At 34.2% G+C, this 20,015-nt stretch overlaps 1 protein-coding gene across 5 annotated transcripts in view; it reads left to right on the forward strand.

Moving 5' to 3' along the window:
* Positions 1-15,367, forward strand: part of MINDY2 (MINDY lysine 48 deubiquitinase 2) — a 34,594-nt gene extending 19,227 nt beyond the window's left edge. Inside the window, exons 7-10 of one of the 5 annotated variants that reach the window (XR_012652821.1) lie at positions 8,675-8,848; positions 10,103-10,276; positions 11,724-12,126; positions 13,769-15,367. Coding sequence is in view for 3 of the 5 variants with exons in the window: in XM_075045403.1 (XP_074901504.1) it covers positions 8,675-8,848; positions 10,103-10,276; positions 11,724-11,843 (468 nt within the window). In the remaining 2 variants the exon portion in view is untranslated. Of the gene's footprint in view, positions 1-8,674; positions 8,849-10,102; positions 10,277-11,097; positions 11,382-11,723 lie in introns of those variants that run through there. The other 4 variants (XR_012652822.1, XM_075045404.1, XM_075045406.1 and 1 more) reach the window with 4 other exon arrangements.
* The last annotated feature ends 4,648 nt before the right edge of the window (positions 15,368-20,015 follow it).

The following is a 20,015-nucleotide window of genomic DNA, read 5'->3' on the forward strand; positions in this document are numbered from 1 at the left end:
CCATTTTTCTAAATATAGCTTGTGCAATAGTTGGTAGAGGTTTGTCAAGTAAGCCTGTACATTGTTTTATGGTTGCTTTCATTATGGGGAAAAAAAGACCCCCAACTTCAAAACAATGTGGTTTTAAAAAGAAAATACTAAGTACAAGTACAGATGTACTTTCTGGGTACAGATGGTACTAGAAGCACAGGAAACCTTTTTTACTTTGTTTACAGGATATTCCAGATAAAATACTTAAATCCTCCTGGAAATAATTTGGGTTTGTGCTATTATTAAAGCTTTTAAAATATAAAATATTCTTTGCATTAAATACAGTCGAGTATCACTTTGACCTTGTGAATTATAAATACATAATTTTGTTTGTAGAATGTGGACTGTTTATCGTCTTCTACAGCCCAGTATTTAGATTAAAGGCCAAAACCTGGTGTGTGTCAGTGCTTTTATCAGCTTCACACTTGTAAACATACACTTCTCAGTTTAGATCCTTTTTCCTTAAAGAAATACAATGCAATACTTCAATGAGTTAAATATCCTTAACCAATATTAATAATACAGAACAGGTCAAGGCAGTGAGTAGAAATCTGTGTCTGAATTTTAACTGTAAGAACTAAGTCCAAGTCCTAAGAAATACTGAGTTAAAATATTTGAAGAATAGTATTATTTGTTAGTTGTGTATTTAAGCTTTACTGCTTCTAAGTCACTATGGCTTTAATCCTGTCCTTTTTGACAAGTCTTAGACTTCTGTAATGCTAAGTTTTGGAATATGGGCCATCATTCTTGTGTTTCATAGTCATTATGGTGACCTCACTTGCAGCTAGTGTTCAATTTCTATGTTATCTACAGGCTTTTAGTTCTTGGGGTTGTCACTTCTAAACAGGGTTCTTCATTTTGCCTTGGTTTTCTGGTGAGTGGTACATTACAGAATTTGAGATATCAAGAAACTGTTGTAATAAAACCAGAAATTCTTTATTTTGTATTTTTAAAAGTCAGCAGTAGTCCTTCTGTCTGTTTCTAACCTACCTAGCTATTTGCAATAGCTATATGACTAGGTATTCTTTCATATCAAGGAAGTCTGAAATAGGCTTGACTTGGGCTTTTAGCCAAGATTAGCTGTCCAAAAATTTTTGGACCTCCGGTATACTCATATGAGTGCCACATGCATTGTTGTCACAAGATTTGAGATTTTTCAACTGTTTTACTCTTTCCTTTTACTAAGTTTAATGCTAACTCTGCAGATTTTTAATGGAGTTTCTTTTACTTCATAGTTTGCGCTGTAGTCAGCAGTAGCTGGACTATGGAGAAAAGTCCCTCACTTAGGAAAACTGAAGACAATATATGCCAAAGAAAATTAAGGTGTAGAACTTTTAGGGCAAAAACCATGCAATTTGTTTGTCTGTCTTGAATACTGCCCTTCCCTCTTCCCCCTCCAAACCAATATCTGGAAACACACAAACGAAACAGTTATGAAGTTAAACAAAAGGGAATTATAATAAAAGTTATGTACATGTAATAAAACTTGTATATTTTTTAAAACATTTATACTTTGAATGATTAGCAAGAATTTATAATGAAAAGTCCTTAAGTACATTAGGCTGTTTAAGTATTATTCTAATGAAGCTAATACTTTTATTTGGAAGCTTTCATGTACAGCAGATACAGCAACTTATATGCTGGAGATGTTTCTTAAGTTCAGTAGGATTTTTTGGGGGCCAATATTTTAGTGGAAGGACTTGGATTTCAGTATATTTCAAAGAAAGTAGAATGTAGGTTGATCTTAACTGCACTTACTGGAGGAAAGAAAAAAAAACAACAGATCGCTAAGCTTTTTCAAAGGAAATGCAGAAACTTGTTCCAAGTTCTTTTATACGCTTATCTTTTCTAGAATTGGCTTTAGAATTGAGGAGCAGGTGTGAGTAATTTAAGAAAAAGAAATACTTGGTGATATTGAAATAACTCAAAGCAAAATTCATAAATTGGAGACATCTTGAAGTTCAATATATCAGTTTTTCTAATAAAACAGATGAACCTAAATAGCCTTAGTTCTGCTCCATATTGGTGCCATGTAACAGTCATATGATTGTGATTGAGCCATTTTTAATATTTGTGGTGCTTGCTTGAACAGATTTATTTTTTTAAGTTGTATTAGAGTTCTTTCCACATCCCATCTGGTAAGTTTTTTTTAGAGAGAATAGATATTTTTCTCTTTTAAAATATATTATATATGCATTTATCTGTCATTCCTTAGTAAGGGATAATCTTGTGGATATTTTAGAGTAGAAATGGGAGATGTGGAGACTGGTAATATCCTTTGTGCTTATAATTTGAACTTCCTGTTTAAGTCTTTATTACAAAGCATTTGCAGGGAAGATTTACTAACACTGACAACACTTTACCCAATTACGCTGAATTTAGAGTGGCTTTCCACTGTCAGATCAAAGGATCTTTACCTTGCTTTTGGATTGCTTATTTTAGAGGGCTGTTTTATTGAAATGAGAATTACATGAAAGTGTGAATAAACAGTGCAGTATTATGAATTCCTGTATCTTAGCTTTGAAAATTTTTTTTCATAGGCTGCTGTTACAAGGTGTTGCATAGTGGCAAGAACTCTTTGGAAACATTGGGTATACTAGTGCCCAACTAGTATGATTGTTAGGCTGGTTAATGTACTCGTGCTTCCTTTTGTGTCCAGTGTCTCTATTGATTCCAAGATGTTCTTTATTTTTTTGCATGGATAGTAAAGGAATTTGTAACGAAGGGAACTGGGGTGACTCCTCACAAATGTGGCTTTCCCTTTGATATTATTTTTTTACTGTTACTAAATTAACAATAATGTAGGTGGGTTGTTTGTTTTGGTTTCTTTCACTCTTTTAAGTGCTTCTCGCAAGATCAGAAATAGAATGGTTATGAACATACAGCAACATTATGAATACCTGGTGTAGATTAGGGAGGTATCAGTGCCATTATATACTGTAGGCAAAAGCTTATTAACAGTGTCTGCTAGCACATATTTAAAAGGCATTAATGGGGATGCAGATAATACTTTGGGCCTTGAGCTGGATAATAATAGGTGAGAGTTGTATTAGAACACTTTTTAAAATGTTTATTATTTTAAAAAGAGTATTTGACTTGTGAACAAGGGAAAAAAAGCAAAAGGGGGAAAAGTGTTTTTAGTTCACTGTCACTGTATTTGAAAATATTTGTTACTGTTTTGAAATATTCCAGTTCAATTTAGTATATGGACACTTCTAAAAAGTTAATCTTCAGGCAGGTAACTATTGTGCCATTTTTACGTATCTTCCAGATTCCAGGCTCAGGGAGTAACAGTTAAATGGAAAGGGCTCATTCAATAATAATTTTTTCCGTTTTAGATACAGCATTTGCCTTAAAATTGTGGAAGTTGACGAGTAAAGTAACAATAATAGAAGAATGGTGACAGTGCATTTTTTCAGAAATTACTATGAAAAGTTTTGAAGTAATCTTCTTCTGAAGACTTCAGTGTTTTTAAAGCTGCTGAGTTGATATCATAATGTAATTGTAAAGATTCACAGATTGCATTTCAGAATAGAAATAGTCTAGCAGTTCAATTATAATTTGTTTACTCAGTTATATTATTTAGTGTAGTCTTGAATAATTAATAGTTTACTATTCCTCTTCTGAAATTTGAAATGTGCATAATATATTGTAATTTCTGATCTGAAAAAACTTTCGAGTATTACGATCATGTTTGTTTAAAGAAAAATTATGTAACATTTTTTAAAATGTCATTATCACATATAAAAGAAAAGCAAGTATGGCAATTCTTTCATATTAGACATCTGTTGAAGTATGGTGAGTGTTAGTTAATAATTGCAGTTTGGTTATCAGATTTTTAATCTCTTTCACTGTTACTTATCCATTTGCTGGAGTACTCATTCTACTTCTTGTCCCTTTAATTACCTATTAATGTCTTGGCTCATGTGATTATACAGTAGTAATTTTCAGCAGTTAAAGATGTGATTTTTTTTTTTTTGCCTTTGCTTTGCATTACACAGATAATAATACATCACATGATAATTCCCTAGATCAAGGAAAAACAGGACTGTAAAGAGGGGATCAGTTTGGTAAGAATATCTTAGTTCAGTTGGAACATTTTTCCCACTGATGTGACTGTAATACAATCTTATTTTCTTTACTGAAAAGACACCTGTTTGGATTTTTGTGTGTTGCAGTTATGTTTTCTACTTGATAAATGTTGGGTTTCTGTTTCAGAACTCAACACAGACTTTTCTTCAAATACAAAGTATATTTCATAGCAATAGTTGCGCTTTTTCCTTGGGCATTTAAGATGATGTCTGAGTTTGGCATAGTAGAGGCAGTGCATGTAGCTTCTTAAACATGTTTAAATATTTTCCATTTCTTAATAAGTGTACAGTTTTTATTCTGAGGGTTATTCTGTTGAACCAAATGGTGTACAATTTAAAAAAAAACAACAACAAACCTTAATTTTCTCTAACAGTTAAAACATTCAGATAGATTAGACTAATCTCAAAATAATAGCACTCATTCATGTCAACATTAAACACCTTTATAGAAACCAAGGGGTCTGATCCAGAAGTCCAAGAGAACATTTATATAGACTTCAAAGGATAAGGCTTAAAATGTTTGTCTTTACTGTATGAAGCTATTGGACAGGTGTTTGGTTTTCCTTTTCAGTTTTCTAAATTGCTGGAAACTTGATAATTGGCATCAGAGCAAATAGTTTAAAAGCATTAATTTTAATTACTTAATCTGGTCATGAAATTAACCCAGGAAAGGAGGTCTTGTAACCAGGAACACCAGCTGCAGCCTACATCTGTTTGCATTTCAGAAAGTTTTGGTTTTTTGGGTTTTCTTTGTGCAAACAAGAGCAGCTTATTCTTCTAGGAGAATAATCTTGCTTTTATCCTTGGCTTTATTTAAGCTTTTTATATGTGAAACTATAAAATCTGGGCATTGGTCTACAATATCTAGATATTGATTCTTTGGATAAATAATTATTCCTAACTTTATTGTAGGCACAGTTTACCTGAACAGTTACGCACTTGAGACTTTCTTTTATTGTTTTACTCCCTATTGACAACAGTCCTTAGTAGTTATTATTGCTGTATATTATGTGCTAGGATTTTGGGGGGCAGTATTAACCCATGAGACTGTATTTACTAAAAACCCACCACACTTAAAAATAAACCTAAAAGATAAGCTGGTAATACTTTAGAAAGGGCCAGTTAAGATTTTATGAAGGTAGAAACACATTTATTTTGTAAAGTATGATACTGTTCTTGCACGGTATACTTGAAAAGCATGTTTATGTACATTTGTTAGCTTAATTGCATGACCTTAGTGTGCTGAACATGCTGTTTTAGCTGTAACCCTGACTAGAAAGCAAATGGAGAATCAGGACCATGACCTATTAAGTAGAAAACACATTCTCTTTTTTGCCTTTTTTAAAGCTGCCTTCATAATTGTTTAGTTCAGTGTAAATAAATGTTTCTACACTTAATAATCCTTACTGATTCTGTCACTGTGCACCTTCTTTCTCTTTTCCTGCTCGAGTGTTGTGCTGAGTGGAGCTGAAGTGCAAAACTTTGTTTGGTAGGCTAAAATGGGGTCTAAAACTACTGGACACATCAAGTCAGAAATCCCAGTGTTATGTTGGTTGTATATCACTATCTCTTAGCAGCTAGACCGATCTCATGATCTCTTCAGTGCTGGAGAATGGTGGCTGGTTCCTGGCACCAGGCATGTTGTTACTGAGTGCAGCTCAAATTTAGAGGCAGCATGAAGGTCATATGATAAAAAGATTTTCTCATATGACAAAATCCCTTCAGTGGAATTTGGGTGTGCCAGTGAAGTTGGCTTGTGAGCCTTTAAGATTGGGAAGAGAACATGCATGGCATTAAAACAGTGCCTATAGAACCAGTCTGTAAATATGGCCTCTCTTTGCTTGTTGCGAAGAACTTTAAAATATTGAAGTTCTAGGAAGATTGGTATCTGTGGAGATGAATAGCTACATTACACCTAATACAAAAAGAGCTGACTTATTATTTGGTATATGAAACTGAAAGTTGTCCAATTATTACCAAAAGTTACATGACTATGAGCAATATTATGAGGGTCCTTGAGAATCTGTTTGGTTTTTTTGAGAAATTCCATTAAATTATACTAATACGAAGTAGAGATCAGAGCACTTGATTAAAAAAACAAAAAGGGAAAGATTTCTTTGGATCTGTGATCTGTGCTTTCCTATTGTTACTTCATTCCAATAAAGTGAAAAGGAACTCTGTCTCTTCACAAGTACTAGGGAGCCTGTCTTTGTTGGTTTGCTAGATTTTGTTAAAGTGAAGCAGCATGTTTTTAAACAATGCAATTGGTATTGGAATTGGAATGGTATTGTTTAGGTAATGTGATGATACGTAATGCAGTTTATTGCCTTTCATCAGGGAGCTGTATTAGAATATTTTTTTATTTATTTACTCTAATGATGTTTTTAAAACCAGTGTTCAGGTATAGTTCAGCTGAGGAAGTGTTAAAAATGGAAAGTAAGAATATGAATTTTATTTAAGATTGAAACAGTTCTCTACTTCAAACAAGTGTTAGCTTTAAAATATCTTTGAATGACAGATACTAGATTCTAATCCCATAAAGGTAATGATATACTTTAATATTAGTGTGTGAAAAGTTCAGCGTATAGGTGGGAGATTATGAAAGCATTAACACTTTACTATTTCAGTATTATTAAGCTACACTGTTTGAGCTGTTTAAAAAGTAATTTAAAAAGTATGGCATAATAGAAGAAAACTTGATGTACCCCCCTCCCCCCCTTTTTTTTTTCTTTTTAGGTTTTGTTTGAATCAATGTACTGGTCAAAATAAAATTTAAAAGGTTCAAATACACTTACCTGAAAGATTCTGTGATTATTTTTTTTTTATTATTATTTTTTTACATTTTTTTAAAAAGACTTCTTATATAGAAGATGCTGTGAAATATGTATTCTGTGCAAATTTGAAATGTTGTGGAATTATTTCCTTTTATTTTCTTTGGGTGATTTTTAAGCATCAGAAGTAGCATTCAGTTTTTAGGCAGGTTTCCGAGGGAAAGATGATTTCTTAGATCATGTTATGTGATCAAAATTGTTGCTGACAATTGTATTTATGTCTACAAGCCCACCCGTGCTGGGGTAACTGCCATTCCAAAGCTTGAACATATAGTGGTGTCCTTTGTGGGTTTTTTACCTGTTCTGTTTGGCCTTTTGTATAAGTGCATCTTGTGGTATTGGGTAATATTAGAACAATCGCTGCATATGAATCTTCAAATAATATTTTTGTTGTGTTGTGTGACCTACCAGCCACAGAAGGCATGGCTGTAAACTTAGTAGGATTGAAGAGATCCGATTTTGATTTCAGCATCTCTGACAGTCTCAATGACTTGAGAGAAATCAATGAGCTAGTTCTGTACTTGTTGAATAGGGGCAATGTTTTCATTTTTTTGCCTGTTCAGACTATGAAATCATTACAACATTTGCCTCTTGTGTTTTGGTACGTTTAGCACAATGATCTTTGAGAAGCTGTTGTGTGCTGCTGTAATACAAATAGCAAATTTTTGTGGATGTCGCAATAAACTGCTTTGATTTTTACAGCTAAAACACTGCAATAAGTTTTGCATTGAATATCTTGATCCAGTACATTCAGTAATACTAATGGAAGCTTCATTCTTAATGTGCTGTATGGTCAGTAATAACATTCTTGCTTTGGAGTATAATTCTAAAAACATTATAAAAGGGGTAGGATAAGATTAAAAACTAATTTTAAATTTAAACTTAAACATAATTATTTTTTAAAAAATTTTTTTGTGTTGCTTTTCTGTCCCTCAAACATGCAGCACCATTTCCTTTTACTTGAGGCCAGTTTTTGTAATTTCCCTTTGCTTTCAGCTCCTCTCCCATTCCTTCAACCTAAGCTTGCATTTCATCCTTCCTGTACCTTGGCTTCTGGCCTTGTTAGTATTGTCTCTTTCAGGCCCAGACCAGCCCATTTTATAATTTCAGGGTTTGAAATAGAGAAATTTAGCCTTATGGAACTGTAAAAAGGCTAATATCCAAGAAAAGCAGTTATTGGTGACAAGTGATAGCAAGAATCTTAAATTTAGTTTTTTCAATTGAAATAAACCTCAAATTCTGTCAAAACCCATTATAAAACATGAAGTTTGAGATCTGGTTGTTTTGAGGTAATAGCTCTTGGATTATTTGGAAAGATCACCTTTGTCTCCAGATCTTGCCTTTGGAATTTAATGTGATTTGTCCTGGAATTTAAAATTTACTTTGCCAGTCTTGAGTTGTACTACTTAGGTATGTTTCCAAGGAGATATCAAGGTATGTTTTCACGTTTTATATTAATTTTTAGTCAATATGAACTTTCATTAATAATGAAAAATTACAAGATGGAACACAGAAATTAAGTGTGGCTGTTAATTTAGCAATGAATACTAGTATCTGGTGTTTTAATGCTGTATAGTGATTTATTTAAATTTTAAACTTGCTAAAAAATCTAAGTGAATATTTTACTGGAATGCAACAGTTGTATTAGCTGATCATTTCTGCTAATTAGATTGTAAAAAAATTTTTTTTAGTTTTACAGGTTTTCTTTATTCTTCTGCATAGGGTCAGCTTTACCTGCTGGTGACAGACCAGGGCTTTCTTACAGAAGAGAAAGTTGTCTGGGAAAGCTTACACAATGTGGATGGTGATGGAAATTTCTGTGATTCTGAATTCCACCTACGGCCTCCATCAGACCCTGAAACTGTCTACAGAGGGCAGCAGGATCAAATAGATCAAGTACTGGATTTATGCCTTTCTATTGTATTTTTCTGTTTGCTTGTGACTATATATAACAATTAGTACTTACTTTTAGTCATATATATGTCTACTTACACAGATGTTTATGTATGTGTACTCATAGGAGTATAAAAATATTCTTTAGATACTTAGGTTGGGGTTCTCAAAAGTCCTACTTTCAAATATTAGCATGACTTCAAGGGAGGAAGAATAAGACCAACGGTGAATAGTTTGGAAAATCTGATTTTAATCTCTCAGCATCCACTTCTGCAAAAAACTTATTCAGGTGAAATGTCACATCTTCCTTGTATATGGAAACAAAACCAGCACTGTGAAACTTTGCCCCTTTAACAGATTCATTTCAGCTCATGAATATTCTCATAACTGAACTTTGCCTTCTGATGCCAACTTTGCTGAATGTAGGACAAAAACTATAGCAGACTGTATGTATTTGTTATTCTTAACTATATATAATAGTTTCTAGAAGCTGTGTCTGAGACAGGACTTACTTGTACCAGTTCATGCAAAAGCACATAGCAAGACCAAGCTCCTTGGAAATCTTACATTCTGAACAAGCAAAATAAGTTTATAATAATCACCATTAATGTTTTTTAAATACTTTAAAATTAATAAGCAGATGCTTTTTAATAAATTCAAGCACTGTACATCTCTCTTGCAGAATAAAGAATCTGGCAGAGATAACAGGGGTAGTAATATCTTGAGTTGCTGTCTGGATATATCCAAAACCTACCTTTTGATTATTTTCTCATCTGTTTAGGAGTTAGTGTTCCTTATTGATGTACTCTCAACCCTATTCAGGAGAGTGGCGACAGATACTCTATCAAGCATAATCAGAGTGTTAATTAGAAATAGCAAATTACAAAAAGACAGCTTCAAAATCTTTACTTCTACCTAGAACTGGTATGAGCTGACACTGCCTGTCTTTTGCTGCTATGCAGGTAATGGAATTTAACCCGAAAGCAGATTTTTTAAAATTAGCTTTTGTGTTTTGTTATGCTGTGACATAGGCACTGTGAAAGGAGAAATGTGAAGTAGCTGGTTTAGCCTTTCTGCAGTTCAGGTTATGAACAGGTTCTGAAACAAATTCCTGTTTTCCATGAGGTAAATGTATTTGAAGGTGAGGCTGGGAGAAGAGTGATAGTACTGTGTAGCTGTATGTGCTGAAAAATTCATTTGATATGACTTGACTATTTTCTATGGGAAAGAGCATTAATAAACAAATTTACCGTTTAGGATTATCTGATGGCATTGTCTCTACAACAAGAGCAGCAAAATCAAGAGATTAACTGGGAACAGATCCCAGAAGGAATCAGTGATCTAGAGCTAGCGAAGAAGCTCCAGGAAGAGGAGGACAGGAGAGCTTCTCAGTACTATCAGGAACAAGAACAAGCAGCTGCTCAGGTCCAGGTAAGAAAGCATTATTACAGAATATGATCATGATTTTTAAAGAGTATCAACTTAATAGTTACATAGACACATCTACATTTGTAAATGTTTCAGACTGATAAGACTGCTATTTACATTCTATACAGCAAGTGACGAGATGAATATAGGAATCTTAAGACATATGCTATAATTGTTGGAATATGCATGCAGATACGGCAGTTGCTGCCACTTAAATACTTTTAAAGCAGACCTAACCTTCTAAATTAGGGTTTCATTCATACTATTTAAGTTGGAGTGATGGGATGAGTTAATACATAAGGTTACAAAGATTGTATTAACTCATATTTTATATTACTTGCAAAATAGCATTCAAGTAAGAGTTTTTTGATTAGTAGTTGAAGTTTTGTCTTTGTCTTGCAGAAGTTTGTTTCTTTACATTTTTAGGTCTTTGTCTATGATATGTGAATCTATTCAGTCCTCTTTAAAACTAGGAAATTAACAGTTTCTCCCAGTACACCTTTTTGTCTCATCCCCATAAGGAGTTGCATTCAAAATGCTTAGAAAATGTGACTCATGCACATGTATATAAAAAATTGCCATATAACTGAATCCTGTGTGCAAGAGGCAATATTTAAGTTGGTGTTCTGGATTCTGGGAGTTTTAACTGCTAAAGACTTAAAACTGCTTTTATTTACAAATATGTAAAAAATAATCTGTATGAAGGCTGAATCTTTGATGGCCTGAAGCAATTCAGAACCATTAACTGATGTGCTTGTTAGGCATGAAATAAGAATTTTGACAAGTAAAAGTTGTGTTATTTCCACTGCTTGTTGCTTTAATAGAATCATCAGTAGCTACTTCCATGATAAAGATTGACTACTGCTGGCTGCAAAAAGGTAGAAAGAACTGAAGAACCTGCTTAACAGGACTTAACAGCATGCTCATTTGCAACTGTCAATGGATAACAGCTGGAATAAATGATGAAATAACAGAACTTAAGTTGCCTTTGTATACCGACCCCCTTGTCAAGTTCTTAACTAGTTTCTAGTCACAAAAAGCTGCTGCTTTGCCATATCTACCTGTCAAAACCAACACTTTCACTCTGCAACTTCTGAAATGTGAAATATGTCCTTGTAGAAGAAACTAGGAAAAAATTCCAGTACAGTAATATAGAAGTGCCAGAAAATGCTCAAAGCCAAATTTTATTACTGAAACAACTGATCTGAATATGTGGACACAATAGAAGGGACACACAGGACTTGAAACATATTTTCAGCTGACTTCATTTTTTTTTAGAAATAAGTAGTTCTGTGGCAGTTCTGGAATATTTATAGAAAAAGACCCTCCCTGAATTCTGCAGTTTGCATAACAACTAAACTTTTGTTTGTGAACTTGAACACAGAGTAATACTTCAGACTGCATCTACAATAATGTTTGTTTTATTCAAGATTTTATTTTTTCTGCACAGCAGGTGCAAGGTGCTGCTTCTCCAGCAAGCGGAAGACAATCTGGGAGTAATGAACGCAAACGTAAAGAGCCTCGAGAGAAAGAGAGAGAAAAAGAGAAGAATAGCTGTGTTCTCTTGTAATAGAAAATGGATTTAGTCTGGAGCCCAAGTGCATGTCCTCAGAAGCAAAAACAAGGAGTAAAAAGGAAGACAAACCCGTTACATGCCGCCTGTGCCTGATTACCCCATGGATTTTGTTCATGTTTCAAGAGAGGATGGGTGACTTTGTTACAATCATACAGACTTTCTTCAAAGTCATAGTGCGTGCTGCTCAAGATGGAATTCCAAATCACAGTTGGATACGGCTGTGCTTTGAGTTGTTCATAAGAAATACTGCACCTTGTAGCTGAACACACAAATCATGGCAAGTTTTGTGTCATAGTGACATCCATTACTCATTACATCAGTTAGTAAGCTATTTTATCTTCTACTCTAAACAACGGAGGTAATTCATTTTGTGTAAGACTTTTTCCTGAAGTCTGTACACTAGCACAACAGAGTTCTGTGTTACTTATATGGTATGAAACTATATCTTAGGCTGGGTATAGTCTTCACGACACAAGAGCCCAAATAACAGCTGGGCACTGCCTCCTCAATGTGTCCAGATTTCTTTGCTTCTGGATCTGGTATGTTCGGTTTTTTGAACCCAGATTTATACTGTGTTACTGCTATCATTGCACCTCCTAGCCAGCTTTCTTGCTCCAAGAATATGTGACTTGATAGACATCATACAAAAAATTGTCACAGAAAATGGGGCATTTATTAATAAGCAAGACGAATATTGTTTGCTTTTCTTGCAATTACAAACTGGGTATGGCAACTCAGATGTTATCAGGGTTAAACAAGTAATTTTATAGGTAATTTCTTTTTCTTTTAGTATTTTTTCTCTTGTAGGTAAACTGGACCAGAAAAGTTCTTATTTATTGACCTCTCCATATGATAGGTGAATGATGAGAGGAAACTAAGGTCTATAATAATCATTATTCTATGTAAGAATGCAGAGTTAAAATAACTAACTATCTGCCTTTTTTCCAGAAGTACCTTGAACTTTAACATGACGTTAACATGTCCACTTGTGTATTTAAGCAAGTGTACTGTAGTTAAAAACACACTTTTTTGTTTGTTTTGTAAATCATGTATCCTTAAAAAGCACACTTCTGAAGGGTGAGAGAGAAGCGAGACTGCTCTCTGAGGTTGTTTGGAAGGGTGGTCAGGTGTAATATTTTGTTTTTTTTAAATCACTAATTTAGAATTTTTGGAAAACAGATTTTTCTAATTTATGGGAACCAAATAAACATGTTGCGTCTTGTAGTATTTATAGAATACAGAAACAGAATACTTACTGAATTTTGAGGGAACCACAAATCTTCCTCCACTCCCATTAAGTCAATAACAGTTACTTTCTTGCTGAACCTTTTTGATAAAAATTTCTATTTAGCAATTTGTAGATACTTTTGAAAAAGGCTGCTTCTCCTGGACAAGTTATGTAATCATGCTCTAAGCCTGGGTAAATGCATTAGTATACAATAATCTGGGAAGGCTAAGGCAGCCAGGTGGAATATGACATTCCTGGTTTCAGGTGTTTGGAGAATGTCTGCAAAAGAAAGGGTGTCTAAACAAAAGTCCACTGGTAAAAAGCTGCTTTAAAATTATTTCAAGCAGACTTGCTGCAGTGATGGGAACCAGTCATCGCACAAATCTGTTATGAACCTAGAATCAAAATTACACAGATAAAGGAAGAATGTCTTAACTAAAGGGCCAGTTTGTATCACTTTTTTCTTCCATGCCTTTTTCTCTTTTGCTTTTTTTCCACTTTTGTTACAATTTCCCTTTTATAATAATGATGTAATGAACAGTAGGAGGTCTCTAATACGTGAACTGTAAATTTAAAAATTTCTCTATTCTCTAGAAAAGTCATGCCCAGAAAAGTAACTAATACTTAATGTATGCAGTTCAGATAATTTTCTATGTCAGAGCAAAGGTTGATGTCTTTTTTTCCTTTGCAGCAGCCTAACTTCTTCAAACAAATTAATGTGATGGAGGATCACCAACATAATGACTTATCTACTTTAAGCAGATCAGAAAATATTCCAGTAGTGTCAATAACAAAGACTTTAAGCCAGAATGTTGTTTAAAAACATTCTGTTACTAAGATTTTTCCAAATTTGTGTATTTACATTTATTTATTGACCTTGAAAAATAAATATGTCAAGCTAAGTGTTTGTTATCTTATTATTTTCAGTGACAGTATTGCCACTTTAAATTCCTTTTTGAACAAATCTAGCTGGAGCAGGCATTGTGGCTACAGAGTATATCTTTTTGCCTAAGATACTTGTATTAGAAGAATTCATGTAACATGTCCAGTTTCAGACAGATGTGCCTGAAACCTAATATACTGTAGTTACAGTAATATTGTCATTTAGTCACAAAGGAAGAAGAGTTAAATGTCAATGCTCATTATGAGGTTTAAACTCCCAGATAATTCAGCTTCTCTTTCAATAAAGGAGTAAAAGGTTTCAGGTTTTTTTGAGATGGCAGGCATGCTATTCAAACAGGTTTCTGTTAATATCCTTTTTTCTTTACAGGTCTTGAAGCTTTGGAAAAAAGGTAAAGAATTCCTGAAATCTAGGGCATTGTTCTGCACGAGTTGAGCTTGGTAGTAGCAAAAGTTATAAGCAGATGAGCTTGTTAATATCCAAAATGAAATACATCTGGAAACTTAATTGAAAACCTGCTGTGACTAACCTTGCAAAAGCAACTATCACAGCTGATATCTATGATAGTATCTGATGATCAAAAAAAGGAACAGAATTGCTTTTATCTCTAATAGTGAGCTTGGAAAACAATACTACAAGATATTCATGGAGTATCAGAAAGACGATATCTACTTCTGACTATTTACTTCATTTGCCTCTTTTTTTGAAGCTCATGTTCTGGTGTAAGGGTACAGATTTAGACTTCAAATCTGTTTATACAATTTAGCATGCACATGCTCCAAATACCTACATAATATATATGAAAGTGTCCAGAAAAGTAGAGTAGAGCTTGTTTTCCACTAGATAAAAGCTAGCACAGAAAACAGAATCATAGAATTTTTGTTGTTGCATAGTAGTTGTGAAATTAAAAAAGCTAAATACAAGTATTCTTAAAATTAGCAAAAAAATGAGCACTGCCATAGTGATAAATGTTTTTCTAAAAGGCACTTTGTAAATGCTCAAATATACCACTTTTCTTGTGACACTCAAATGGAATCTGCGACCCAACAAAGCAGATCCAATGGAAGACTGTAACACCAGAGGATGAAATTAGCATTCCTGAAATTCACTTAAATACAATGCAAAAAATATATTTTGTATCTAGCCATCTAGTTAATATAATAAAGTATGTGTTCAGATTGTCTTTACAGAGCTCTTCTTGTGGATCACAGGCACACAAGTTAAAAGTGAAGCGTATGCTCTTCTGTGTACACTTGCGTTGGATTGCCAGTCAATCTCTACACTCATTTGGTATTTCACATTATTGTCAAATGTTTCGTCAAACTTGTATATACAAGTTCTTGAAAAAATTTTCCAGTATGTAATAAAAGGCAATTTGAGTTCTTGAAATTGAATCTTTTGGTGTATTCAGCAGGAAATACTCGAGTAAAAGGTGAAGCTGATGTACTTTGAACCTTTGTTCTTTCCTGCTACAATAGATCTATAACCCAAAGCTAGCTCATTGCTTCGATGAGCTTTCTTACCATTAGGATGCTTATCATAGTCAATTGCTGAAGTTTATAGAAAGCACATCTAAATACAACATACTGAATTAGGAGCTGTATTTATTTTATATAAAAGTAGACTTTTTTAAGGTTGTAACCTTAAACAGCAGGTGACTCAGGAAATGCAAGTTAATTGATGCAGTATCCTCATTAGAAAGCATATTGGAGAAAAGCAAAAATAACAAGCCTTAGTTCGGTTGCAATATAATGCTTACATTTTTGTCCACCAGTGTTATGATAACAAGACCTTGGAAACAAGAAAAATGTGACACTGAAAAATGTTCAGATAGTCCAATGATAGCAGATGTCACATGCAAGAACTTAAGACATACGCATTTTATCTTGTGATTCAGTGCAGTTACTTTTTTTTTAAGCATAACTAGCAACAGACTGCTAGCAGTGTTGGTTTTGAATGGGAATATTTGGTGAGATGAATGACACTTTCTCATACAAAATCATTCATACAGAAGTCTACGTGATGTTAATTTCCATAGTGTTTCCACATAGGTCCTTCTTGTTCACAGCCTGTTAGAGTTGTCGAGTAGAAAAGCAATGTATTTAAGCTCAACTGTCATCTGCTCTGCTGGGGAAGAAGTGTCATAGGGAAATGCTGAGGAGGAAGGACAGGCTGGAACATAAAAGTCCACCACTTGAGGTTGTTTAGGGATTTTTTTCCTTAATTTTGCTGTTATTTTAGACATAAATAGCTGTAGCACAGCATGCAGTGGCCAAATCTTCTCATCTAGACAATGACCAGCACGCTTATTTCATAGTGGGTTGGCAGCGTCTGTCCCTGTATGCACTGTTCGTCACTCATAATGCTTCTAGGTCAAGACTAGCTGTTCTGACCCTCTAATATCTCTGTTTTTATTAACTGTCAGTTGTCTACTGTTCAATTTTGGTCATTATGCCAGCTCCATCACTATGAGCTCTCTTTACCTGGAGAGTTAGCTCTAGAGAAATTGCTGAAACCTGGAAGTTCTTTACTGCCTTTACAGTTCCTTTTCTGGTTTGTAGGATTACTTGTGCTCATGGAGAAGCTTCATGTGCTGAAATGAGCAATTCCTTGTTTTTTGAGGTTAAGAACTTTTAACTATCTATCTAGTTCATCATCTTTAGAAGTTAAGATCCCATGTTTACCTCTACTTGACAGTATAGAAAAATTTTCAACAAAATGTTGTTAGGTTTGGAAAATCCATAGGGGGACAATTCAGATAAGTTTCAGTACTCAAAAGTTTGCTAGCTTAGTATAAACAGTATGCTTACAAAATAACTTATTGTAACAATATGATGAAAATAAAGGCGTCTGTTTCTCTAAATGTAATCTGTTGATGAAACATGAAATAAGGCACTGCAAGTGCTTTCATCACTAGTTGAGTCACGCATTTAAGGAAGCAGGTGGTGGTGGTGTGGCTAACAGTCCTGCTGGGGCCAAAAGTGAGTGAAATATGATTGTTTGATATAGTCAAACACTAAGCCAAGTCTATATAGATCTTGGGGGTGGACAGGAACACAAACTCATGTAAGTTTTATATCACTTTAACTATAATCTCTTGAGAACTGTCCTTTAGTGCTGACCCAATTTCAGTTTAGGTCCCATCTGTCTTAAGTGATACTGATTGTGAAACTCATAAATATGGGAAGTGATCTACCAGTGTCTCATGAGACTTTAGCTCAGACAAACTTAGATTCTCCATCACAGAGCTGGATGAAGTAATGTGATACTTGGTCTGTCTCAACTTTAAGTTCATGTTCTCTTTTCTTGTTGAAGCTGTTAGTAAAACTTGCACAGGCTTTTTGAGTTAAGACTTCAGCTGTAGCTTTTCAAAGTTAAGATTATGCTAAGTGGTCTTGAAAATTTCACCTGACATAGTTTAGCATTTTTAGATTTTTTTTCTAAATGTGTTTCAGAAAAAGCTGGGATAACTGGTATTATGCCTGAAACCTTCTGTTGACTTTTGTTCTCATTCACTGGCACATACCAAGGAAAGGGTCAAAATTGCTATTAGAAGAAACACCAGTGTGTTAATAAACTTAAATCAGCTGAGTAATGGGTAGATCCTTGGGTTTTGTCATGTCTTGTTTTGGGGAACTCCAAAATAATAATATGAAAATTGACAATTTTTTTCCCCTTCATATGAACTGGCCCTGTCTAGTCATTAATATTTGCATTGAGTATTTTTTCTTAAGGCTTGTTTATGTGGTCCAGACTGTGAAGCTGATGAGTTAATGTTTATGCTTATAATCTAGTAAACACTGCTGAGCATTCAGATTCTGACACTTCCGCCTTGAGACACAGAAATAACACTGACAAAATCAGTATTTACACTTAGCACCTCTGATGCTTTTAAATACAAGAGCTGTAGAACAGTTAAAGGAAAGCTCTTTTTACCATCGCCAAAAAATGTTTTGGCGATGGTAAATTATAAAATTTAATGGAAACTATAAAATCAGATGTAAGAAAACATTAGTGCTGTTATACATTGCATCTCAATGAATACAGAATAGGCAGAAGTTTTATGAGATGAACTGTGTTAGCCAGCTACTGCTGAAAGGCAGTCTGATTTGGCGTCCCAGTTCCTTTACTGTAAATTCATGCAGCTCACAAAAACATAGTATAGTTTAACTAGACATAACCATGCAATCTTTATCTAGCTAATGCTAACAATTTTAATACTGAGGACATGATGATATGGACTTCTCTATGTAATGTATGAATTCCAAGTACATGTTGTCATTAAGTCCATATTATAATTCATTATATGTGCCAGCTGTAATAAAGGTAGCATGATTATTTCTGTCCGTGCTATAAATGCACTTACTTTCTTGTGTATCTAGTCCAACTTCATACTACCAGATACAGCCATGAGGAGGAACATGACATTTCAGTGTAGCCTTATGCAAGCCAGTTCTATAGTTTCATTAAAATTTTTCACAGTTAATTACCAACATGTATCAGTTCTGCAAGCAGAGCGCTGGGAGAAACAACTGAAATAAAAGCCTGTACTTCCAGCTTTAGCCAGAACTTCCAAAAGGTGTAGAAGAAGCTGGTGACCAATACTATTCTTTTGAAAAATCTCAGCCCAAATAAGAAAGTTTAATCTATGCTGTTTCTACCCCCCCCCTTTTTTTTTAAAAGAGGAAAGCTAGTGTTAGATTATCCTGTGTATTTGTAGAGAAAAAACAAGGTCAGTTTTGAATTTAACTGTGTCTTCAGATTTGTTAGCTTTTCAGCATGTTACCTGTTCAGCATTTTATGCCTACTTCCAGTGGAACTTTATTTTCTCCTCAGTACTTTGGTGTCGGGGCATCAACGGGCCTCTTAATTTTAGGGCTTTTGTTATTGCAGATTAACCACAGCCATAAAGGAGCTGTTTTATATTAATTACTGGTTTTGTTTTCAGTTGAGTTTTAGTGAAGTCCTTCAGATTGAAAGTTTGAAAACAGGTTTTATGTGAGGTGAGTAAGTAACTGTGGGGTTTTTTTGGCCAGTTGCAGCCCTGGTAGACTGTACAATTGAGTTCTGTTTACTATAGGAAAAAATTACTGCTGTGGAAATAAAATCCTTCTTTTGCTTGGAAAAGTATAGTAGCTGGTTATCTTCAAGACCACTGCAGATAGATACAGTGAACCAATGAACCTGCTTGTGAATTTTTAAACTACTTATAATTCAGCATTTGCATTTTTTATCATGAATGGCTGCAAATAATTACATGTTTGCATTTCACATACTCAGTTTACAGCAGTAAGCTTGCATTTCTGGATTTCTCGCATGCTTTCTTTTTGATGCTGGCAAGGTAAAATGACTTTCAAGAACCCACAGGTGACCCATTGACCATAGGTAGGTACAACTGATTTCAAGAGACAAATCTGTTGTACCAAGTGTTTCTTCACCTATATTTTGATAACTCTTAAAATCACTAGTGCTGTTACATTATGTTGAAGAGTGTGACTGGTCAGACAATTACAGTACAGACATTCATTAAATAAGCAGGACTCTGGTTTTGATACAGTTTGTACTTGCAGAAATAAAACAGTTAATACTTCCCCCCAGATTGCTATCAGATTGTATTGGACAAATTCTGTCACTTTTGTGAATGGTGTTACCCCCTGTATTTTTGCAGTGTATAATCACTGTTTACAGGTTAAGCCTCAAAAAATTTGATAGTGGTACTTAAAACTATAGAAAGCATCAAGGAAGTATCTTGTCCTGTCCCACAGAAATAAATTCTAAATCTGTTGCTACTTGCTCAGTACTAGTTCTTACATAAGAAGTCACAGAATGTTAATACCTTACAGCTCTTTCTTTATAAGAGAGTAAAAAATACTGTCATCAGTTCTTCCACAATAACCTGACAGATCTTTAATGTTAAATGACAGCATTTTAGTTTTATCTTTCGTATTACACCTTTTGGTGAAAGAAATTCTTATCCAAGTTTTAATAATTTTTGATTATCCTTTTATCTGTTCAATAGATGCATAGCTATTATTTG

Source organism: Buteo buteo, chromosome 13 (assembly GCF_964188355.1).
Source record: "Buteo buteo chromosome 13, bButBut1.hap1.1, whole genome shotgun sequence".
NCBI classification, from domain to species: Eukaryota; Metazoa; Chordata; class Aves; order Accipitriformes; family Accipitridae; genus Buteo; species Buteo buteo.